Source organism: Calonectris borealis, chromosome 21, assembly GCF_964195595.1.
Source record: "Calonectris borealis chromosome 21, bCalBor7.hap1.2, whole genome shotgun sequence".
Lineage (NCBI taxonomy): Eukaryota > Metazoa > Chordata > Aves > Procellariiformes > Procellariidae > Calonectris > Calonectris borealis.
In genome coordinates, this window is record NC_134332.1 from 7,330,550 (window position 1) to 7,354,851 (window position 24,302).

The 24,302-nt window shown below is 46.7% G+C and overlaps 1 protein-coding gene and 1 non-coding gene across 17 annotated transcripts in view; both read left to right on the forward strand.

Annotated features, from left to right (window-relative positions):
* Window positions 1-24,302, forward strand: part of PRRC2B (proline rich coiled-coil 2B) — a 51,107-nt gene that overhangs the window by 20,574 nt on the left and 6,231 nt on the right. For 5 of the 16 annotated variants that reach the window (XM_075170545.1, XM_075170544.1, XM_075170549.1 and 2 more), the window contains 22 exons: window positions 115-236; window positions 705-847; window positions 1,466-1,556; window positions 1,980-2,172; window positions 2,559-2,874; window positions 3,542-3,732; window positions 6,265-6,472; window positions 7,200-7,419; window positions 8,071-10,134; window positions 11,685-11,884; window positions 12,723-12,868; window positions 14,065-14,206; window positions 14,808-14,890; window positions 15,596-15,787; window positions 15,927-16,121; window positions 16,554-16,640; window positions 17,607-17,711; window positions 18,337-18,529; window positions 19,807-19,904; window positions 20,572-20,699; window positions 21,794-22,034; window positions 23,505-23,681. In XM_075170545.1, coding sequence (XP_075026646.1) covers window positions 115-236; window positions 705-847; window positions 1,466-1,556; window positions 1,980-2,172; window positions 2,559-2,874; window positions 3,542-3,732; window positions 6,265-6,472; window positions 7,200-7,419; window positions 8,071-10,134; window positions 11,685-11,884; window positions 12,723-12,868; window positions 14,065-14,206; window positions 14,808-14,890; window positions 15,596-15,787; window positions 15,927-16,121; window positions 16,554-16,640; window positions 17,607-17,711; window positions 18,337-18,529; window positions 19,807-19,904; window positions 20,572-20,699; window positions 21,794-22,034; window positions 23,505-23,681 — 5,535 coding nt within the window. Of the gene's footprint in view, window positions 1-114; window positions 237-704; window positions 848-1,465; window positions 1,557-1,979; window positions 2,173-2,558; window positions 2,875-3,541; window positions 3,733-6,264; window positions 6,473-7,199; window positions 7,420-8,070; window positions 10,135-11,684; window positions 11,885-12,722; window positions 12,869-14,064; window positions 14,207-14,807; window positions 14,891-15,595; window positions 15,788-15,926; window positions 16,122-16,553; window positions 16,641-17,606; window positions 17,712-18,314; window positions 18,530-19,806; window positions 19,905-20,571; window positions 20,700-21,793; window positions 22,035-23,061; window positions 23,344-23,504; window positions 23,682-23,966; window positions 24,063-24,302 lie in introns of those variants that run through there. The other 11 variants (XM_075170551.1, XM_075170548.1, XM_075170550.1 and 8 more) reach the window with 6 other exon arrangements.
* Window positions 18,783-18,870, forward strand: LOC142091586 (small nucleolar RNA SNORD62). The gene has a single exon (XR_012676854.1). It is a non-coding gene; the product is annotated as a small nucleolar RNA SNORD62 (small nucleolar RNA).

Sequence of the window (24,302 nt, forward strand, 5' to 3'; positions counted from 1 at the left end):
GTTTGTTTTCCCTCTGTGCGGATGCAGCTACTGTGCTTATGTTGTAATCTAATCTGGGTAAGTCTTCCGGTGGCAAGGAGAAAAAACAGACTATTCTTCTTTGCCTTGTTCCAGATGTGTCCACAACAGCCATCTGAGACCCCTGCATCGCTGGACCGAGGGTCTTTCCCCCTTCCTCAGCTTCGGCTTGAGCCCCGGGTACCTTTCAGACAATACCAGATGAATGACCAGGATGGGTAAGGCTGCCATGACTGTCCCACTTGAGAGGCAGGTTCAGGGAGTGGCATGAACCTTAAACTGTGCAAAAATCTGGGCCAAGGATCCAGTTGTGTGGGTGAAGCTGCAGGCAGCCACAGAGGAAACCTGATTTTTACCCAAAGAAGCAGTGCTTTGCTCTGGCTACAGCAGCATCTGAAATGTTGCAGGGCTGTAAGCGCTCTGTGTCTGAAGAGCAGGTGGACGTGAGAAGTAGTTGTCCTGGACTAGAGGGGTTGTAGGTCTGATCTGTAAGCCCTAGGAAGTGGGTACCGGGTAGATAAGGGAAAGAAACTTTGCTGGACTCCCCTGGATAAGGGGAGAGAAACTTGGAGCCCTTGTATATAAGTGCATGGTAGAAAAGGACTGATTCACTGTTACAAACTCAGCTCTCTGTTCTTTTCTTTACTGTTTGCTGTTTCTAACCATTTCTTTGCATTTCCCTGTAGAAAAGAGAACAGGCTCAGCCTGTCTCGCCCAACACGTCCAGTTCGCCAGCAAGTAGAGAGAGCACCTCGGCCCACCATTATCAATGCAGAGAACCTGAAGGGGCTGGATGAACTAGACACTGATGCAGATGACGGATGGGCAGGTAAAGTGCTTCCATTCTTTAGCTTCAGGCAGCAACTTAGGAGGTGAAGCAAAGTAGTTACTCCTCCATGAAGCACGAAATAGCCAGGATATTCTGGTGGCTCTCTTTCACTGCCACAGAAGGGAGGAGGGGAAGCAAAGAGTGGTCTGTGTAGTTGCGAAATTACTGTTGGTGTAAATGATGACACAATGGATCCTTCTGATCCTTCCGTCACACTATACTCAAGGAACCGGATCTGAAGACTCCTAAAAGCTGAAAACACCAAACAGCAGGAAGATAGCAGTATGGCTACTGGGAAGAAGACTGAGTTCTGCCTTTTCAGTCATGGCGTTCAGTATCCAGTTACACACGGGCTAGTTTGGTGGCTGTCTCCTTATCTGCAGCCTCCATTCCTAGACTGTTTGCTGCTCCTCTTTGGGCAGCCTAGCTGTTCAGCAATGTGGGTTCGACACTACTCATGTCATTTCCAGTACCTGTGGTGGACATTTGGTTTTCCAAGTAGTTTGTGCCAAGCCTGTGCATTCTCTGGTTTAGTGCCAAAGAAGGCATAAGCTTCGTCAGGACAAGGGACCTGTTTCTTTCCTCTCATATATCCCTTCTCCAATCCTGCCCTCGCAGGCATTCATGATGAAGTGGATTACTCTGAGAAACTGAAGTTTAGTGAAGATGAGGAAGAGGAAGAAACTCTTAAAGATGGACGACAGAAGTGGTAAGAAGTGGCTCTATTGGCACCTACAGTTGATTCAGTAAAAGTAAACAGTACCAGGATCTTTTTAAAACTTGTTCTAAATGTTGAGGCTTGATCCTCTGATTGATACTGTGACTTTGTTGATTCCACTGGCCATCATTTGAGCGGGCTCAAGGATGTGTGTGGGTCTTGAAGCTGAGTGCCAGGATGCCAGGCTTTTTTCCTCCTCTTCTTTCTGTGTCTCACCTTTATCCTGCTGCACAATAGTGGTGTTAATCCTTATGCACCTTAGGAGGAAAAGTGCATTGCTTGATCTGGTGCTTTTTTTTGGTTTTTTTTGATCTTTCCTTTCTGTTACAGTCAGTTGCCTTTGTCCCTTGATTAGACTGCAAGTGCTTTTTGAGGCAGGTAGCAAATGTAATAGCAAAGCTGTTTATACGACAGGAACAGCTGGGATCCCAGAAGGCAGCGACAGTTGTCCCTGAGCTCTGCAGACAGTGCAGATGTCAAACACACCTTGGAGGAAGGAAAGAATTGGGGCGACTCGGTTGGCTTGTCCCGGTCAGTCCGGAAAGTGCAGGATTCACAGCAGCCTCCGAGGAAGCTGAATGGCTGGAGCTCTGCATCTGAATACCAGGTAGGTTGAACTCGTGTGAGTGGGCTTGCGCTGCTGGATGCGAGGCATTGCTGTCCTTAAGAGGCTAGTTTGACATTTTATTGAAAGCAGGATGCTGATGAATTTCTCAGTTCTTTGTTTATATCCAGCTGGAGAAAAATCCATCTGCATAGCACTCCCACTAGAGAAGAGAAATTGAAGCTGGTCCAGAGCAGTGGGGTTTTCAGGCAATGAGAAAATGGAGATATTGAACCAGATAGCAATAACTCCCCACCAAAAGGGGGATTTGTGTGCATGAGGATAGAGGGGAGGGAGTCAGGAGGGGATTTTCTCAGCGTGGGATGCAAAGCTCAAGATACAGGAGATGTTTGGGCAGTGCTTATTGAGGAATGTTTTTTCTTTGGCAGAAGCCCACACTGGGAAGTATTCTCAGACAGCAGTCCCTCGAGGATAAAGAAGAAAAGGTGCCACTGAGACAGAAGTTTGTGCACTCTGAGATCTCGGAGGCTGTCGAGAGAGCCAGGAGGCGACGGGAGGAGGAGGAGCGGCGAGCCAGGGAGGAGCGTCTGGCAGCCTGCGCTGCAAAGCTGAAGCAACTTGATCAGAAATGCAAACTGGCTCAGAAGAGTGGGGAGACCCAGAAACACACGGAGAATGAAGACCTGCGACCCCCAAGCACAGAGAAAAATGCTGTGCAAGAGAATGGTCATGCTTTCCGTAGAGGTAAAGAAACATTGCTTGCCTTACCTTGTAAAAACTGCTTTTTTGCTATTATGCCAATCTCTTACCTGAAGCGTGGGGGGAGTTCCTGGGAGGGAGCATTCGGAGGGTACTTCAGTTGTATTTGAGAGATTAGCTGCTTCATGTATTCTGCAGAGTATTTTGAATTGGTGATGAAGGTTCATTTTAAAAAAAAAATCATATTAAAACAAGTGCAGACTTCTTTGGTTGCCTTTATCTATGCTCAGTCAGCTGTGCTAGCAGAGACCTTGTCGGAACAGGCTTCTTGATCTTCTCGTGATTGGATGGTGATACCGAGAAAGTGCTCATGGGCCACAGATCAGAAAATCGGTTATCAGTAAGTGCTGGCAGGTTTAAGGAGTAAGAGGGGAAATGGACTTTTTCCCCAAGTGCTTAAGCAGAAGGCTGATGGCAGAGGAGGATCTCTGAATTTGTCACTAAAACAAGAGGGACAAAGCCCTCTTGACAGCCCAAAGCTGTCAAGGCAAATCAGGGAGATTGTGTGTGACGTGCTATATGTGATTATAATAAAGTTCAACCAGCTAACACAGTCAGGACATGCCCGCACCCGTGTATGTTGTGGTGTGGTGGTGCACTCACAAGCCCTGTCATGAGCAGGGCTCTTCAAGGCTTATTTTCTTCTTTGCAGCAACCCCTGAGTTTCACACACAGGATGTCTCTGTTGGCTATCTGGAAGAGGAGACTCCTGCCCCAGCAGCAGCAGCCCAAAGCAGCAGTGAGGAGGAGCTCAGAGAAGCTCCCTCCCCAGCACAGGAATTCAACAAATACCAGAAGTCTCTTCCCCCACGATTTCAGAGGCAGCAGCAGCAACAGCAGCAGGTAATAGGTGTGACACTCCCACCCCTCTTCCTTTGGACCCCCACCAAACTGTTGTGTTTGCTTGGTTCTCAACACAATCAGCACCAACTAACCAACCATCTTTGGGCTGGGAGGTGATAAATGGGAGTCTCACCCTGGCCTTTTTCAGTACTTTTGATCACAGAGGTATCCTGTCTAATAGGGTTAAAAGGGCTCTACATAGGTTACATGAATTTTGTGTGCACCCTGTGGTGCTGGAGCTGTTGTGGTTAGGGCTTTCGGTGGCTGGGGAGAGGCGTGGGCAGGCCAGGTTTGTCACTTGCCTGGGAGAAAAGTAGACGCTGCTGTCAGAAATGTTGACTTGTCTTGCACGGTTGTCTGGGTGTCTCCTGACAATGTGAAATCTTAGGACTATGTGGCTTGTAGCAGAGCTCTGGTTTGCAAATGTGTCTATGCAGGAGAAGCTGGGGATGTTCCCCTTCCTATGTCCAAAGTCAAGAGAGCAGCAGTGGCTACCTTGGTACTTGCTGTAGGCCTGATCCAGTGAAGTCTCTAATGCCTTTGGCTGGCGGTGAAAGTGGTGAACGTCTGTTCTTGTTCCCTGGCACAAGATGAGAGCCGCTGTTCTTCAGCACTGCTGCAGTGACAGGGAGCTGAATGTACAGGCTAAGGGAAAGGAAAACCTTTGCCTATCAGCTGCTTCCATTTCACTTTGCACTTGCTGTGCCCTTACCCTGTTAGGTATGGGCAGCCATTTGCTTGCCGGGGCAAACTGTGCTTAGATTGGCAGGTGGTTGGACCGTTTCTGGGCTGAACGTGAGGGTTCACTTCTCGTTCCACCTCCTGCCTTTGCAGAGAAGTGGTCCTCTACATCTGCTCTCATCTTCTACCTACCCAACTTTTTTTCTGTGAGGCTCTTTCAAATGAGTATTTTCTTTGCACCATAAATATGTTTGGTCTTAATTGTTTCATTTTTGTTTCATTGAAAACTCTCTTCTGGGGCTCTGAGGGACCAGCCTGAACCAACCTGACCAGCCTGATGTCTTGCATCTTGGCTGGCCTTACAGTGCTGTATGTGCCATACATACTGTTCAGCTCTTCTTCCAGACGCAGTGAGCCTCCTTAGGGCAGCAGAGTCAAAGTGAGGGGCAGAATATCCAGGCTTGAGAGAATGCAAAGTTAATTGCCATTCTTTGTAGAATAACCACTTGAAATGTGATATAATCAATGCTGCTGCAAAGCTTGGTGAAGAGCTCACATTTGGCTTTTGCTTGGAAGCTGAGTAATTGCTCTTTATGGATGTTACCCTGTGCTTGTTCCTGGGCAGTTGACATTTTCATGATTCAAATGTATAGCAGCAAACATTGCTAATGTTACTCTTTAAAAGAGATGCTCTTAAACTAAAAATAATTGGATGTCTTTGCTATCATGCTAATAATACCACAGGTCATTGCTACTGGAAGAACATGAAATTTTCATTTTATTTTCTCTTATCCTCTGTGTCGTTAGTATATATAAGGCAGTTTATTTTGGCTGACTTGTATTGCTGCTTTGGTAGCAATGGTTCCATGAAAAGAACAAAATAAAAAGTAGTGTTGGTATCGTTAATGAAATATTTTCTCCAAGGTACTGGAGCACTAGATAACTTGGATACAATCTCTGCATTTGTCTGAGTTTCTCTCTTGCCGTAATGATGTGTCAGGTTCAGATTTAAGGGTGTCTCTCTTGCTCTGCAATAGGGGATTGGCTTTTTTATAAACAGTTACAGTATCTGACACTGTTGTAAGCTTATTAAGAAAAGAGGGTGGAAAGTTTGACAGGTACATAGACGTATTTCACGTTAATTGGAACTGTTTACTTTTCCAAAGTTTTCTTCGGTACACAGAGCTCCCTTCAAATACAGGTTCTTCTTGGACCTTTAGCAAAAGTTAAAGGTCAAATCAGGTTAGCATCATGACAGTCCTCAACTAAAGGAAAGTGGACTGGCCATGTGGGAGATGGGACACAACCCGAAGGTGTCGACCCATCTCTGGAGGATGCACAGGAAATACTATAAAATATTAATAGCTCTCTTAATTGAGTTTAGGTTGTTCTTATCTAATCTAATGTACGGCTAACATGAGTAGAACTAATATATATGCACACTAAATGACTTATAATTGCATTTCCGCCGAAGAGCAACATCTTCTAAAGCATTTGGTTCCAATTAGGAAATTATGTTTGACGGGAAACTGTCCTGGATCTCATAGAAGCGTTGAGAAAATGCAAACTCCAGTCTTGCAGCAGATCCCTTGCATTTGGCCATGTAGCGTGGCCCACAGTGGTGTGAGATTCTCGTTGCAACATATTCTGGCTGTTCTGGGTATTTGGAGAATAACAACTGCCATGTTCCCAGTTGTTAGTGAATTGCCCTTATCTGCTCTACCCTCCCATCTGATCTGTTTTTGAGCCTCTAACACATGGAATGTGTTTTCCTTCGGCTGGCCAGTTTGCAAGTGTGATTTCTGGCACCATGACCATTCAAGTCAAACGGCCCGTCCTTCTTCCCTGCAGGAGCAACTGTACAAGATGCAGCACTGGCAGCAGCAGCAAGTCTATCCTCCCCCATCCCATTCGCATCCCCAACGGACGTTCTACCCGCCGCACCCCCAGATGCTTGGCTTTGATCCTCGCTGGATGATGATGCCCTCTTATATGGACCCTCGCATGGCCCAGAGTCGCACCCCTGTGGATTTCTACCCTTCAGCCCTTCACCCTTCAGGTAAGGTGTTTTCAGTGTTTCCCTTTATCATGGCTGTTGAGTTGGTCCATATCTGGAAAGTTGCTGTGCTTCACCCATCTTACCTCTGTCCAGACTTTGCATCCTGGCTGGCTGTGGTTGACCTTCTCTAGGAATGAGTGAGTCAATCACAGTGAGAACTGGGGAGGGAGGACACTTGCCTGTCCATCCCCTGCACTGCAGTGGGAGATCTTCCCTAACAGCTTTGGAGCCTTAGCGAGTGTAAAAGCAGGTCTTGCCCCTTGGAGGAGAAGGATCAGTTTGGGAGTTACTGTAATCATGTGAAATCTTAATAGACCCCTTCAAGAAATGTGATGGAGAAATCCTGTATTTCCTGAGCTGTGTGCTTCTAGCACCTTCCTACCTTGTTACTGATCTTCAGAGGTGTGAATATAAACATCAAGATGTATAAATCATTCCCTTGAGTTTGTGGTTTGTTTTCACATACCTGCTTGCTTCCAAGCCAGTGATGGTGTGTCATGTTCCGTGCAGGCTGGGCTCTGAAAGCTGTGTCACCTTCAGTATCGCTTCAGGTGTATTTCCCAGCTGTCTATTTCCCAAGCGCAGGCTCCCCTCTACCAAAAAGGTTTCTGTGGCTGCAGTCACCTGCTGCCCTGGAAGGAAGCGCGGCGTCAAGCTAGCTGTGAATTGTTAATTTTTCTTGGCTATGAGATCCTAGTGTTAATGGTATGAACTCTGTCGTGACCAGGAATTATGAAGCCCATGATTCAGCAGGACTCCATTGGTGGGAGCAGCTGTCGGTCTGAAGATCAGAACTGTCAGGCAGGGCAGGCGGAAAGGAAAACTGCTCCCTTGGACCCTGTGCCAGTGTGGGGCCAGGAGAGCTACACTTCTCTGCAGAGCAAAGGGTACTCCCTGTCACATCAAAAACAGGCTGACAACATGACCATGGACGGGCTGCATGCCAGGTGAGTGCAGAACCCCCCTGTCCTCACACATGCTGTGACGGGAGATGCTGCCATAAGTCATCTCCTACTGAAAAGCAGGTGTAGAGTTGACCCAAAAGATCTCTCTGAACAGGCCAGGGTACTGATCTGGTAGCACCCTTACACTGTTGAGTGTTCATGTCGTGGAGGTGTTTACAGACTGAGCTATTCGGAGTTTTTCTATTTGATGCTAGTCGAGGCTGACCAGCTTGGAGCCTGTTCAGTGGGAGGGAGGCACTTGTCACCTACATGAGTAGGTACAGAAAACAATGAGTCAAAAATTCTGATAGTTTCTAGTTTGTCTCCTAATTCTTTGGGGCTTTCTGAAACCAATTCCTTGTTTTCAGATCTCCACATATGTTGGAGGCTAAATGTCCCTTTATTTCTTAAGTTTGCTGCCCATCGTAGAAACTGTTTTCTTTATCATCCATTGATTTGACAAACCAGGCAGTACAGCCTGGGCCCACAGCAGATCTGCCCAGCATTCAGGTATTTATAGGCTCATTGCCTCGTGATTCAGAACAAACCCCAATTTATTTATTTGTTTCCACCTCTTGTGCCCAGCCTGCGCCCTTGCAGACATGCTGTGCTCTGCATTAGCCGACTTTTTTTTGTTGTTTGTTTCCTTCTCAGGAATGACAGTTACTCTGCTTCTCCTGGAAGGCCAGAGAGTCTGGGCACCCAGCGAGATCTCTTTGAGGAGAGAGGGGAGGAGTACTTGAATGCTTTTGACAAGAAGGCCCAAGCAGACTTTGACAGCTGCCTGTCTTCTCAGAGGATAGGCCAAGATCTCTTGTTTCAGCATCAGGAAACCGTGCAGGAAACCTGTCCCGCTGGCAACCGCCATGCAAACTTGAGGTGCTCGCCCCTAGAGCCTGATTTTATCCAAGCAGAGAAGAAGCCTGAATATAATGGCTGGGATATCAGCCACCACCAGAAACCTGCAGAGACTGCAGCGGAAGTTGCCGAAGAAGTGCCCAGGGATGAGCAGTCATTCAGTGCTGACCCGTGGAAGAAAGAAGGAGCTAATACCAAACAGCCCACTGAAGAGACAACAGAGTGGCCTCCTGAGAACCGGAACACCAGTGGTCAGCACCAGGAGCAAATGGGGAGGACGCGGCGATCAGGCCCAATTAAAAAACCAGTCTTGAAAGCCCTCAAGGTGGAAGAGAAGGAGAAGGAGATGGAGAAAGTTAAACTGGAGGGAGAGGACACCTCGCGCCCACTGAAGGAGAAGGCGGCTGTTCAGAAAGTAGAAAATGAGTCAGATGATTCTGCAGCCTTACTGAACTCCACGCGTTACCTGCTGGATGACAAAGGTTCTTCCCAAGCCAGCCTTGTCCGAGAGGCTGAGAAATCCCAAGAGGAAGAAGAGGAGGAAGAGGAGGAAGAGAAGCCAGAAAGAACCTGGGAGAACAAACTATCCAGAGAGTCCGGTGATCTCCCTCCCACAAAAAGAAACAACTGGATCTTCATTGATGAGGAACAAGCCTTTGGTGGGAGAGGTCAAGGGCGTGGGCGAGGGAGAGGCTTCAGAGAGTTCACTTTCAGAGGCCGAGGCACTGTTGTGGGCAGCCGGGGAGTCTATAACAACCAGCGGAGCAGCCGAGGGCGAGGACTTCGGGAGTTCAACCAGCCGGAGGACTTCCCCAGAGGCAAGCCAAGGCGCCGGATTGCAAGCGAGACGCACAGTGAAGGGTCAGAATACGAGGAGCTCCCCAAGCGTCGCCGGCAGAGGGGCTCGGAAAACAGCAATGAAGGCTCTGTGCTGGACAGGGAGGACAGTGATTTGAAAAAGGGAGACTTCAAAGAGTCTTGGAGGTCCAACAGAATCTATTCAGATGATCACAATAGTCTGGATCCTAAGATGAGGGCTCCGAGAGCTTTTGGGAGATCACTGCCGCCAAGACTGAGCAACTCTGGCTATGGGCGAAGGGGTTTCATGGGTAAGGAGACCACCCAGTGGCAAGGCAGGAGTGGGGGAGCAGGGTGGCAGGAGTACAGCCACACCTCGGCATCGGATACTTTTGGGAGCAGGCAGCAGTCTGACAGGGACTACATTCAGGATTCTTATAAACATGTGGATTCCTTCTCCAGCCGGGTTTTTGACGAGAGTCATCTGGATGACAAAAGGCACTTTTTCCAGGAGGATTACTCAGCGGATCAGGAGAACATAGAGAACAGGCCATTCAGGAGGCGGCGTCCCCCCCGCCAAGACAAGCCCCCGCGATTCAGGCGCCTCAGGCAAGAGAGGGAATCAGTTGGCCAGTGGAACCCTGAGGAGGGAGGCCCAAACCTGCTGCCCAGCCAGTGGCCTGGAAGACCCAAGCTGACCACTGCAGAGAAGAGCAGCATCCCAGGCAGACGGTCTCCTGAGCTGTCCTACCAGAACTCATCGGACCATGCCAACGAGGAGTGGGAGACAGCATCTGAAAGCAGCGACTTCAGCGAGCGGCGGGAGAGGCGAGATGGAGTTTCAGAGAGCGAAGGCCAGCTAGAGGGTGGCCTCGGGAGTGGGAGCTTGGGAGAGAAGAGGGAGCTAGCGAAGAGGAGCTTCTCAAGCCAAAGGCCGCTTGTCGACAGGCAGAGCCGCAAGGCTGAGCCAGCAGGGTTTGCGGAGCAGTCAGTCAGGACTGGTGTAGGAGCAGCTTCCAGATATGAGAGCCAGCAGAACGGGACACTGATAAAAAGCAAAAGGTAAAGTTGCATTCTGATGTGTAGATATCTGTCATCTGATGTGCAGATATTGGAGGAGTGGAGAAGGGCTGGACTATGGGTGAGGAGCTGTTGGCTGTGTTTCTCTTCATCTAGTGCAGGTGACTTGCAGCACCATTCATCCAACCTTATGACATCCAAGGGTTTCATCATTGTCTGTTTTACAACCGATTGATGCCTTTGCTTCCGTGCTGGGAATCCAGGTTTATGGAAGTTGCTGAGACACTGGGAGCATGATGTGCTGCTGCTCTTTACCTTAGTTTTGGGCCAAGACAGCTCTCCACTCTCTGGACTGCCTCTCACTAGAGGCATGAAAGATAATGAAGGAAATCCTGGTCCTTAACTCCAAACCTGTTGTGTCCTTCCTCCCCTATCATGGGTCCCCAATGGAGTGTAGCAGAGCACAGAAGTGAGGGGTGGGTTTTCCTGGGATAAGTTGCTGTGGGCTGTGCAGGTTGAGCACCTGAATTCCCAGTAGTGTGGTTGTGGCATAAGCGCAATGTGTGATATTGCCAGTCCTAGCTTTGCTTGAGCAAATATTTTCTTAGACCTTAGTGGAGACCAGTGATGAATGACAAGGAGTGCTGCGTATTCCTAGTCTGGTGGGAGGAGTTCCTCCTGAGAGTATTTTAAGACAACTCCTACGCTAGGGATTAAGTATTTCCTTGCAAGTGTCTTGTGAAAAATCTGATGATTGACAGGACGCTGGGTTAGGTGGGCCTTGGTCCTGGGACAATTTGACAGCTCCCTTGTTATCCTTTTCTTTTAACAGGAACAGGAGAAAAAGAAGTGTCTCGTGCAGCTGCATTGTATGGGGTTTAAAGCACTGATAAATAGGCAACTTGCTCTGTTTTCTGTCCTCTTGTGACCCATCTGCCCCAACTTCTGGATGTAGTAACTAATAGTAGTTTATATGGAGATAAGGGAGAGGAGAGCTGATGTCTGAAAAGATGCATGCAGGTAGAAAGGGAAAGTAAGGGAAGGGGGAAGCTTTTTTTTCCCCTTCTCCTTTAACCATGCCTTTTCTGTGAGTTGAATGCTTGGGAATGATTGTGGATGGTGGTCAAATGGGCAAATAAATTCTGGGAGAAGCAAAATGGGAAACTTTTTTTTCTTTCCTCAATATCATCAGCCTCTCCCCATCTCCCTTCCCCTCACCTGATGCTTGCCAAGAAATGTGTGTTCATTGCAAAGAGGAGCAGAGGAACTGTTAGAGCAGTGTCATAGGAGGGTAGGAGACACTGTACAGAAGCAGAGAGCCCTCCTCGTAGGGACACAAGCTAGGGTATTAGCTTTATTGCAGGGGCAGCATGTTGGTTGACTCAGGAGTGCATGTATTGTTCTGTTTCCATCCCACTTCCCCAGTAACATCCTTGTAATGGGCTGTGTGCTCAGAATTTAATGTCTGCTTCAGTTGAGCAAAGGCTTGATTAGAGAACTCGTAAAGAAAATGTAGCTCATGTGTTTTCTTCGTGCTGCTTTCACTCATCTTCTAGTGACAAATCTAATTCCTTTCCCTTTTTTCCTTGTAGGTCTCCAGAAGAAGGAGGGGCCCCTGGCAACACCAGTGGTGGGAGCAGCCACTCCATTTACAGCTTGGATAGGGCCTCCCATGCGAACTCAGAGAGTGCTGAGGGGCCAGGTAAAAAGCCAGAGAAGGAGCCCAAATCCACTGTGCAAAGAGCAAGTGAGAAGGGAGAGGCCTTGTCACAGTTTGAACTGAGTTATGGAAGTGAGTGTCTTAATTCATTTATTTCTTTAAAGGGATAACACATTGTGGCTGACTTCAAGCCAGACTGATTCAATCCAGTGTAATTTTAAGTATCAGGTTGGATTTTTTCCATTTATTTACACAAACAAGAAAATTCTAGTGTATCTAAATAGGGGAAACGTGGATGACAAAGATGGTTTTAAATTTTAAACCCAAACTTTCAGCCAGATCTGACTGTCTCTCTAATGTTTCTTCTATAGAAAGTTTGGGTTTAGGGAGAGTATTTCCATATTTCTATCTAAGATGTTAAATGTCAAGCCCAAAATACCTTATGTAGTGCGAAGGAAGTTGAAAGAGCGTCCAGAGTGGGGAATTTGAGTCTGAGCTCATGGCAGGAAGGCAAGAAATGAGTATCTCTGAAACCATTGGCATTAGGCCATGCCTCAGCTTTTTGCCATTCGTAGAATGGAGGTTTTGCATCTGGAGATGATGGGTGTGTTTTCAAAAGTACCTGTGCCTGCTTTGTCCTTGCTAATATTTGGAAAAGCATGAGGTTTGTTTCAACTGATATTGCACCTAAAGTTAGCCAAGTTACCACACGGCTCATGTTCCCAAGCTCTCTCAGCTGGAGCACGCTCATCTTGAGGCAGAGAGCAAAGCCCTGCAGGATAAAGTGACTGATAGATATCAGCAGACTACCATGGATTAGTTTTCAAAGCTTAGCTGCAGTGCTGATGGCTGAACTTGTTTGCCTGTAGCATGGATCCTATTTGGAATGCACTCTTTAAATTATTGCAATTACAAAAGCTTTATGCATACACACAGGCACTATTTTTTCCCCTGTATTTGCTTTGTTCAGGTACCATCATTGATAATCGGGTGTCGAACACAGCAGAAGAGAATGAAGTAGGTTCTATGGCAGGTGAAGGCTTCATTGAGGTTCTTACTAAAAAGCAGCGTCGTTTGCTGGAAGAGGAGCGAAGGAAGAAGGAACAAGCTGCGCAGGTGAGGAATGGGAGGCAGAAAAAGCTTAACCTGATATATTGTTTGGACTGCAGTCAGAGGAACAGGGCCCCAAAAAGTGTTTGGATGAGCAGAAGAACATGCAGTTAGCCAAAGTAGTGCAGATCCTCTATTGGGCCCCGGAAACATAGTTTGGCTCTGATGGGCAGGAGCCATTGGTCTGAAAAGGATGGTTAGATTTCCGACTGTTCTCGTTTTCTAGCAGAATTGTTAATTGTGAGTGAAGGAGGGTTTTTTTTAAAGTGATCCTTGTCCAGAGCAACTCGGCTCACTAAGCCAGTTGCTGGCTGTAGTTGGTGGGATATTGGGCAGCAGTGAGCGGTGGAGGACCTCTGCACTCTTGCTGTGTCACCAGTGTGTTCTTGCTAGAACAGGATGCAGTAGCTTCCTTGCCCGAGGTGCCATATTTGTGTCTGGGCACCTGACCAGAAAGAAACTAACAAACTGGAAGAAGCTCTGACAATTTTGTGTTCATAATAGGATAAAGGAGTTGATTTACACGAAAAGATTTAAGACTGCCCTATGGATAGCTTGGTTAAGTAACGTTTAGGAGCGGGCATTTGTCTACATATACTGGAAGACTGCAGATTCTGGGGGGGTAAGAGAATATTTTGACATGAAAGGAGTCTTAGTGAAATCTGGATGACTAAATGCAAATGGAAGGCATCGTCGGGAAATGCTTCCTGACAAGCAGAGCTTGTGGTAGGTTCAGAGAGTCTTGCAAGCAAAGTTATAAAAGCCTGGTTGCTTGGCATCTTTAAAATTAAGCTGAAGACAATGTGTGAATGTGCACTGGGAAAGGTCTTGCAGTTGCAGAGATGTGCTTCTCTTTCTGTGCAGATCTTGGCTCTGTGACAGCCATCTCTGTATTTTGAAATTATTAATTGATCTTGCTTTAGCTGGACTAAAAGAGAGGAATTAAGCAGAGCAAGTCTGTTGTAGTGTTAATTTTGCTTTGCTTTGTATCCTATCACCCCACCTCCCCCCCCCCCCCCCCAAAAAAAAATCTCACGCTGCTGAAGGCAGCTTTTTTCACTGCCTTTGTGTGGTTCTGTTACATGAGTTGGGGGCTTTTCATATTGCAGCATTTAGAAATCCAGGGTTTGAACTTGCCAGGAGCAGACCGTGTTAGCCCACTGCAGTGACAGGTCTTATGGCCTGTGCTTTTTCTCTCTCAGGCACCAGCTAAGGCCCGCGTCCTTCAGTCTCGCATTCCTCCTCGATTTGCTAAGAAGCAGAACAGCCTGTGCTTGGAGCAAAGTGATGTAACAGTTTCTGGAAACAGCCTGGGCACAGAGATCTGGGAGAGCAACAGCCCAGGTAAGTTTAGGTCTGTCTGTTCTGGAGTGTTTCACGCAGCTGGGAGATCCTCTGTTGTGTGCAGGAAGGACAGGTTGTCCATGCTTAAGAGGAGACAACCTTCTCTTCTCTGGTGCTGGAGGTGGGAGGGGAGCCAGCAGACATCTGGAGTAGCATCTGTTCAAAGCTGTACTGTTCAACCATCCTCCTCCTGTTGTTGACCATGTCAGTCGTCTTGTAATGTCAAGATCCTACGTAGCATTTTCGAGCCTGTTGGGCTGGATCTACTTCAGCCATTTTCTTACTTTGCCTTCCTCTGTTTTCTCATCCTCTAGCCCCAAATAGCTGGTGCTTCCCTTGTTTCTGTCTCTGCTCTTTCTCCTGTTGTTTTCATGTTCCCTAAGAAATCTCTTCCCTATTCTCTGCCCTCGCTCTCCATACCCTGTTTTCTCAGTGCTGTGTCATGTCTCAGCTGAATGGGCGGCACTACCTTTCTGAGGTGGAGAATATATCCTATCTCATGTCTAGAAATGGAAAGTTAATAGTATAACATGCACAGTGTAGAAAGTGTGCTCACAGTTGTGTTTCAAGCAGCTGAACCCTGCCCTCTGTTCTCTTCCAGCTCTTTCCGTTCAGTCTCCTGGCAGTGATTCCTGGAGCAAGCCTGTAAATACCTTTAATGGTACTGAATCTAGCACCACTGAGGTAAGTGGCACCTCATGTGCTATTCAGGTATTGTGTGTATAAAATATTAACGTAGGTGGCTTATGCTTCTCATTGCTCCATCTGTGCTTAGCGACTCTCAGCTCTGCTTGTGCAATTTTAAACTGTCTCTTTGCAGTTTTAATTTGAGCTTGATGCTGCTCAAATCTTGACCTAGAGGGCCAAGCACTGCTTGGTGTTACATGTGGGTATAAATCTGGAGTAACTGTCTGGTAGAGCTATGCCAGGGTTATGCTCCTAACTGGACGCAGAGTGTGGTCGAGGATGGTGGAATCCCATCGGTCATGTTTGTGTGCCTCATGCCTGTGAGCGGTGTGTAGCTGTAGCCTTAATTGCAGGGAGGGCGGAGGAGGTTCCTGAATGCTTCACCTCTGGAGACCAGAGTTCAAATCTGGTTTGGGTCACAAGTGAAATGAGTTTGGCAATCTCAGCCTAGTTGCTATATGGGACACTTTTTCCTTATTCTAAAGCCATGGTCCGGTTGGTGCATTAGTTAACCTCTCTCAGGGTTGTGTAGAGCTGAAGCAGCAGCCAAGGGGTGCTGCAGGTTAGGCCCAACTCCTTTGCAGTTAACCAAGAATGTGATTTGAAAAGGGGACATGGTCTTGCTGTTTTCTGGGATTTTTTTCTTCCTTTGTGGAGCTGGGTCGGAGTCCGGGGCTTTAACACATTTCGTGCTTTGCATAGCAGGGTTTTAAAGGCAGCCAGGGGGATAGTGGCATTGACTTGAGCGCGGAGTCTCGGGAATCCTCCGCTACCTCCTCTCAGCGCAGTTCTCCATATGGCACCCTCAAACCAGAGGAGATGAATGGGGCTGGCCTGGTGGACCCAAAGCCTGACTGCCAGAAGGAGCAAGTGCAGAAGCAATCTGATAAAAAGGTAATCTGGATTTGCAGCCAAGCCAGAGCACATAGTGAGAGACCTTGTGAAGTGGTTGTGTTGTTCTTGATAGCAATTTTAAGGCTTGAGATTGGGTTATTCAGTCTTTGTGTCTCAGCCTCTCTGCTTTCCTGTTAAGGATTCAGATCAAGGCTCAGGACAGAACAAGGAACACAAGCCTGGACCAATCGGCAACGAACGCTCCCTGAAAAACAGAAAGGGTTCGGAGGGAACGGAACGGCTGGAAGGGAATATTCCCCCTGTTAACGGGGTGGAAATTCACGTGGATTCTGTACTTCCTGTGCCACCCATTGAATTTGGAGTAAATCCTAAAGTGAGGATTGAATTTAATTTTATCTTCTTGGTGATTTGAGCTTGTTGAGATATGAAAGGTGATTTGAGGCAGGATTATTTAGAGGAAGCTTCCAGCTGTAGATTTGCCTTAGATTTCATTACTGACACAAACCAGGTACTCAAGATGTCTTGGCAAACACGTAATATCCTCTTGGAAATATTGACCCAAGGACCAGCTGGGGTGGTAACAGAGGTGAGGGACAAAATTATGGCCATCTAAGCCTTTGTGTGCCTCTGGGGGTTGCCTGCTGCTGAGTGCTGAGAAGTGTCTTTTTGTTCTCTTCCAGCAAGGCTTACTGGAAGACAATCTTTAGTTTCTAGTGTCATGGTTCAGGCTAAAGTCATTAACCATGAGAAGCAGATGGGTGGCCCTTGGGCCTGGATTTGAATTTTGTGTGTTTTGATTTTTCAGGACTCTGACTTCAGCTTGCCACCTGGTTCTGCCTCTGGCACTGCAGCTAACCCTGTCACCAAATTGCAGGATGCCTTGGCCAGTAATGTAAGTATTTCTTTTTTCTTCTGGCATTGATTCATCAGAGATGCTCCTTGGTTAAACCTCAGATCGTCCAAAGAGAGCAAGCGTATTTCTTTGCAGTTGACTTCACACTTAATGCTTAGGCAGCACACGTGACTAAAAGCCATAACAGAAATCTGTGCCCTCAAGGTACTTTGATAAAATGAGCATCACTAGCTCAGAAGTGACATAGGGAGCAACTCCATTATCATTCAGTGACCTGTGTAAAGCAAGAGGTACTGCAGATCTCTGAGATCACTAATCTCCTCCTGTGAGACACAAGAGAGTGCTGGTAATGGACATGATGTGGATAGTGGCATTTTTAGGCCCAGACTGCCAGCTTCCTCAGAAGGTCTCATCTGCCACAGCAAGGCAGAGAACTGTATTTCGTTAGTCAGGTCCTTTTGGAGGTTTCCTAGCTTATTCCAGCTGTCTGGGTGTTTCATTATTATATGTGTGAAAGAGTGAGCACACTGAAAGCCCAGCTTGTAGCTCAGCTGTAGACAGCAATGTGAGAAACTCACAAAGCTGCTTTTGAAATGTCTTCAAGTTTGTAAGCTGTTTGATTTTGGAGGTTTGTCTTAAAGGGTGTTTCTTTTCAGAAGTGCTGTTTCAGAAATGTTTTTTTTTCTGAAATTTAGGTAGGTTCCAAATACAGGACAGGAGGGGGAACTCTTCTGCAAATTGAAGCTACTGGGTCAAATTGATGCTTAAGTGGAAGCTAGTGTAACTCAAGATAGAGGGTGTCATTGCACACCACTGAAGCTTCATTTATTCCAACAGCAGAATGGATCACGGTTGAATGTGGTACTTAACTCCTGCAGTACCACTGAGGATTGAATCCTTTGAGATGTAGTTACTAGAGCTGCCAGCTGAGGCTTTGTCAGCCTTGGTAGCTCATGAGATTCTCGTAAAAGTTTAAGTATTCACCATTTACGAATCTCCCCTCAGGCAGGGTTAACGCAGTCCATTCCCATTCTGCGAAGAGATCATCACCTCCAGCGGTGCATTGGCCTGAACCCAATGTCCTTCCCCACTGCAGACCTTACTCTTAAGGTAAGCAAGCTGGCATGTGTGTTTGTCCTAGGGGTGGGTGCCATGTCTCCATGGCCAGACTAGTGAGGATGGAGAGATCTTTCCCGGAGCGTTTTGTTAGGTACTGCTAAATCTTTAATTAGCTTCTGTAAAAGTTGTGCATATATGCTGTTCAGCATGGGTGGAAGGGCGTGTGTTTCAACAGTCCTTGATGCTGAAGTCCTCACCGATTTTAGAAAAAGTGCAACAGAGCTTTCCTACTATTTCAGTAGCCGGGTAAGATGGCTGGTCAGGGATCCTAGGTGCCTGATGGTTTAAAGAAGGAAAAAAAAAAAACAACAAACAAAAAAACCCACCAAAAACCAAACATAAAAAACAACAACAAAACCCAAAATAAACCAAAATAAAAACCACTGCCACCCCAAACCCAAAAAGCTCAGCAAATACCAAGGGGGATTGAGTGTTTGTGAAGAATGCGTGCCTGTTGGGAATTGGTGTGAAACCCCTTGACCTGAGAGCTGCCAATTGTCCACTATGACTAGGCTAGATTGAATTTGAACTAATAGGTCATAGATGAGCAACTCTAGGCTTCAGTATTGTCCTCCCCATTTGAACTGTCTGTAGTTATTGTCCTTCATTTCCATAGATGGAGTCTGCTCGCAAAGCTTGGGAAAACTCTCCTAGTTTACCAGAACAGAACTCCCCAGGAGGCGCAGGTTCAGGCATCCAGCCTCCTTCCAGTGTTGGAGCTTCCAACGGTGTCAGCTACAGCTCTTTTGGTGGAGTTTCTATGCCTCCTATGCCTGTGGCGTCCGTAGCACCTTCTGCATCTATTCCAGGTACCTGCAAACTGCAGCAGCAGTATTTGCATTGTCTGGTTGGTATTTAGGAATCATTATCTGATTCTGGTAGAGGAGAGCATGGTGGGAAGAGCTTCCATGTAAAGTAACTGGCTGGCTGCCATTTAACAGATTCTTAACAACAATTCAGTCAAGACAGAAAGAGGGACCATCTCCCCACTTTGAAGAACGTTACTTGAGTGTGACTGGTATAAACTTAGCATAAGGATGACTTTCCCTGTGTAGCGGCAAGTCTCTGTGATGTCTCAATAGATCCTGCTTACCCTTCACTGTGTGCTCAATAGAATAGAAGGCAAGTGAAGAAACCTATGGCTGAGAGACTTCAGCAGTCCCAATATCAATATCAACCATTCCTCTGCTCATTTTGTTATTTAAGGCACAGGTTCTGGGCACCTTCTGCTCTTTGAATGTAATAACAACGACTTGCTTGCAGTTTGCAGAACTCTGGGAGGTGGGCAGGTGTTGCTGTCCTTGAGTTAGAGGAAAAGCTTAAGCTCAGTCATGTTAATAGTGTGTATAATTAGGGAGAGTATCTGGAAAAAGGAAATGTACTTGGATTCTCTTGACTCCTGGGTCCCAAAGGACCTCTCATGCATGCACTATCCTTCTCATTCCTGAAATGAAGAACGGAGTGGAAGTGATAGCGAGTGGACCACTGTAGTGACTCTAACTACCGTTACTAGCTTCCACTTGGAAAACAGTTTGTTCCAAGTTAGGTGATTTCCTTCCCCACCCACCCTAATTTTGCTTGTAAATCCTTGGTTCAGATCTGCACAGAACCACAGGAGTGGCACAGCACTTTCTAACTGTGCCACCCTTGGGGTGAATATGGCTTTTAGATCTCTTGTGTGAAGGTCTCAAACGCCATGTTTGCTCTTTCTGTCCCTCCTAGCTGCAAAGATGAGATGACTGCAGAGCAGGTTTCTGGCATTTAGGAACAGTGCAGCTCACCAATTCCTGAACTGTTAGTGTCTCTGACTTTTTTGTGGAGGTGGGAAACCTGGGTTTACATTTAGCCTCTTACAGAAAGGTATGGATAATTCTCAGCAAGCCTGCTACTGTAAGTGGGCTGCTGGCTTTGGTATATGGACCTAGGAGCTTTACAGGCTCTTCTGAATGGGTACTGTGTTTGTGTTGACTTGCTGAGCTGGTTGCTGAGAAGTAGGAAATAGCCTTGACCTGCAGGTCTCTGCAGTGTATTGTGCCTGTATCTCCCCTCTACCTTGAATTTACTGCCGGCCTTCTCTGATGTTTAGGTAACCATATTCCACCCCTGTATCTGGATGGCCATGTGTTTGCAAGTCAGCCCCGCCTGGTCCCTCAGACGATACCTCAGCAGCAAAGCTACCAACAGGTAAGGGAGAAATACAACTAGCTAGTGGTTTGTCAAGGAGTCTTCAGGGTGGCATTTAAGAAACAAGGAGTCATTTCTCTCTCTGATAGCCCAAAGGAGTTTAGATGTGGCTCCCTTTAGGTTCCTTGAAAGCTGCTTCCCAGTGGGTGTCACAGGTTAGTGAAACTGAAGGGAGGGAACTGAGGGGTTTTTCCCCTTTTCTAGCAGTGCCTTTGGACTGGGTTTAACTGAAGCAGATGCCGAGGTGTCTGTGTGAGGTAGTGACTTTCAGTAAATCCCACAGCCAGTCAATAGTGATGAGCAATTTCACTCGCCTTAGTAAATAGGGTGTGGATAGGGTTGGGGAGAGCCCCTTCAAGGTAAGAGTGCAGGCAAGTGAGAGCTGGGGTTGTCAGTGTTCTGTGTGTGGAGCGCATTGGTCCCCTCATGTGTCCATCAAATGGCTCTTGCAGGCATCAGTCTTCCCCCTTGGGTGCCTGTGCAGTACCTTCCCTTGCCAGTGTGCTGCTGTGCCGTGGAATGATGAAGGGGCTGGGTAAAGGCACAGTGTAGGTAATTGTCGTGGCAGATGGAGGAAAACTCATGGAGGAGACTGATGGATTATTAACAGCCTGGGAGAGTTTCTGGCTCCTCTTGTACCTCTCAGTCATCTTAATTTCTTCTGCAGGCTGCTGCTGCTCAGCAGATTCCCATTTCCCTCCACACATCCTTACAGGCCCAAGCTCAGCTTGGGCTGAGGGGTGGTCTGCCTGTTTCCCAGTCCCAGGAGATGTACAGCTCCATACAGCCCTTCAGGTAACTGCTTCCAGTTTTTCATTTCCTTGTGGTCTGAACTCTTATGTTCCTGATGGCCATGTACGTTGATGAGATGCTCCACACTCGTCTTCTCCTCCCCTTTTGTAGACATCCTTCTTCCTTCCCCTAGTAATGTTGCCGGGATGGAGAGCAAGGATATCAGGGCACATAAGGCTCTCTGTAGCGTGTCTCTTTGTAGGACAGTGGCAAAGACCATCCTTGTATTCAGTTGCTCTGCCTACCCTCTCAAATGGTGAGGCAAATCTTAATGTAGAAAGAGGAGGTTTGTGGCCTGGCAAGCAGACTTATTAGTGAGAAATGCAGAGCTTACAGCTTACTCTATTTGGCTTACTACTGGGGAGAAGACGAAGAGACAGCTTGATCAGAGCTGAGTACCTGCATAGCGAAATTAAACTCTTTTTATTAGTTACAAACTACAAGACAAGAGCAGAATAAATGCCTACACTCTGTTGCAGAAAAAATTGTAAGATTCAAATTAGGAACTCAAACGCAAGTGTAACAGCAACAGTACTTGGCTACAGGAACTGCTTACTAGGATTGAAGGAATGAGATACCCACTTCAGAGTTGGGCTGGGTGTGGGAATCATACTCTGTACCCCCTTTCCTGCATGAGATGAGAGTAAATAATCAGAATAGTCCTTCAAGGCCTCAAAAACCTAGATACTGATGTTTAAAAAACCCTTATTTTGCTAGAGCTGTTTGAATCTGTAACTTCTGATTCTTTTCTGCTTTGCAAAACTGCTGCAGACTCCTGGTAACCTGAGTCCTCCCTTACTACTAATCTAGAGCTTTTTGTGCAGGATATTGATACATAAACTTCGGATAGGACACAATGTCATTCTGTTGAATATTCCTGCAACACAAGGACATGGTTGTAAGGGCTTAGAAGTAGAAGTAAAAACCCCTGTAAATAAAATGGAAAGTGGCATCACAGCTTGTTTCTAAGCTGTCAATTTAGTAGAGTCTGAGAACTGCTTGCTGATTGCAGGCCAGATACGGTTTGGCAGGGGGTGTGTGCGTATAGTCTCCAAAGGTTTTCTACGTAATGACTTGAGCGTATTTTTCTTCTCCAGGTCTCAGGTGTATATGCACCCCAGTCTGTCTCAACCCAGCACCATGGTCCTGACAGGAGGCACTGCTCTGAAGCCTCCGTATTCTGCCTTCCCAGGCATGCAGCCCTTGGAGGTGGTGAAAACCCAGTCTGGGTCCCCCTACCAGCCCATGAATGGAAGCCAGACGCTGGTTTATGAAGGCCAGATAAACCAGGCGGCTGGTATGGGAGCTTCCCAGATGATGGACTCTCAGCTTACACAGGTTAGGAGCAGGGCTTGCAAGCCACTCCCTTGGACAGGCTTTTTCACAGCCACTTGTTTCTGAGACTGGGTTGAAACTAGTATTTGTGCTGAGTCATGTGTTTGTGTGAACTTTTTGTGCCTCTTTGGAAAGAGGCAAAAGATTTCCCTGAGAGACTGTTCTGTGAACCATTGTTTCAAACATGCAGCACCTTATTTAATGAGATTCTTGCTAATTACTTGTCTGTCCCTGCTGAGATGTCATTTTGTAACTTGGAAGTCCTCGCTCTCAATATAGACATTTCATGCAGATCAAACCTCGCAGGGCTTCATGCATAGGGGGCCATGATGCAATAGTTGTCCTAAAAGTACCTCTTCTGAGAGCCAAATCCTAATCGCCTCCAGATTTAACTCAGCTGCCAGGGTAACTAGGACCTTTTATTAAAAGCTCATTCATCTTCTCAATTCATTTGTTATCCAGGTCTTATTTACAACTTCTGCTGACCTTAACGAGAATTTCATTGTGTGAAAAAGTTTTTGTAAAGCATGGTTCAGATAAAGACATTGAATCCTACTGTGAGCATAGCTGTATTTGTGGACATGTTGTGTTCTGATTCTCTGGAGAAGTTTGATACTTTTATTAAACTCATCTTACGTTTATTTTGTGCAACACGTTATGGTTTATTCTGTGTTTAAAGAGGGATTTTTATGTTGTGACTGACATAGAATTAATCCTGAAAGTAAATTAGCTGAGGAAAATACAGAGAGTACTTGGCAAACTAAATATATTTTAAGAAATGCTTTATCCATCATAAGCAGTAACTTGGTCTCTTTTGCCAACCTTAGGGGGTTTTTTTATTTAGTTATTACAAAGTGGTGTCATAGAACCTCCCAAATCCAGCAATTGTGAGAACTGCCAGATGAATTGGAGGGAACAGGAGGCTCTTGAGTCCTGAGCTGCATTTTTTTAAATTACTCTTAATTATTACCGTCATCAGTTTGAAGCTCACTGCAGAACATAGAGCTGAGGTCACCATCACTTTCTCTAGAGGTCCAGTCCCCAACATGCTTTGGCATGAAAGTGTAGCAGACTTTCTAGTTTGGGCATCAAAGCTGCAAACGAAACGCCTCACACTGAGCTGTCAGACATTGCCATCATATCAAGAGAAAACACAGTGATGCAGTGACCATGAGGAAGACTGAAGAACTAGATGAAGGTTCTAGGCAAGGAGGAAAGCCCTGTGTCTGAGTGCAGTTACGTTAAATCGATGCCATGTTAAAAGCCCAGCTGATGGGCTGTTGGCAACACTACCAGAACATGCATTTCAGTGTGTAAGTCCCTCTGTTCCATTGATTTGCATTTATTCTGTGCCAGACTGCACTGTTTGTGAGCTTCCTTTTAGCAAGGCTGTGCTTTCAGGGTATTAGGAGGCAGCGTGTCAAACACAATACTGTTACTGCCATTAAGTAACTATATGTCCTTATCACACAGCTAACGATGCCTGTGCCTGGCTCCCAGCTTCCTCTGCCCCGCTACGGCTCTGGCCAGCAGCCCCTGATTCTACCACAGTCCATCCAGCTTCCTCAGGGGCAAAACCTGCCTGTAGGAGCTCCCCGAAGAATCCTCCCTCCTGGATCCCAGCCTTCTGTTCTTGCTACCAGCAGGGAGGTAAGGATTAATGCCTGCGTGCTCATCTTGGCATTCATTAACCCCTCCTGCATTGAAGTTTTGCCCCTTGATCTTGCTTGTTAAAGGGGAGACTGGCTTGTTTGGGATCCGTAAATAGCAAAGCCAAGAATTGGTGTTAAATTGAAGGAGCCCTTTTCCCCTCATCTCCACAGTGCAGGCCAGCAGTTTTTCAGGTTTTGCTGCTGGTCGTCATTCTGTTTCCAGGGAGCCACATCCTGCCTTGATCCAGTTTGGAGTCTCCAGTTTTATTACATGTTTACACAGGTTTCCCCAGAGTGCTTGAGGGGTGGTGAGCTCCAGACACAGTTGGAATACTGCCCAGATATTTCACACTGTTGTGAAGCTTGTCCATTTGAGTAGGTATATTAATGTCATGTCTGGTTTGATGGATTCGTATCATAAGTTTGTCTATCATAGGGGAGAGAGAGCACAGCAGTTAACTTCCAGGTTCTGTGTTTGCTTGTGCTGCTGGCTTGTTGGTTTAATACAAGCAGATTACACTTACAAGCCTCACTTTCTTCAGCTGAAAAATGTTTATTCTTCTAATGGGCACGATGGGTAGAAGGGCAAAGATTTGGCTTAAGTGTTTATATGAAGTAG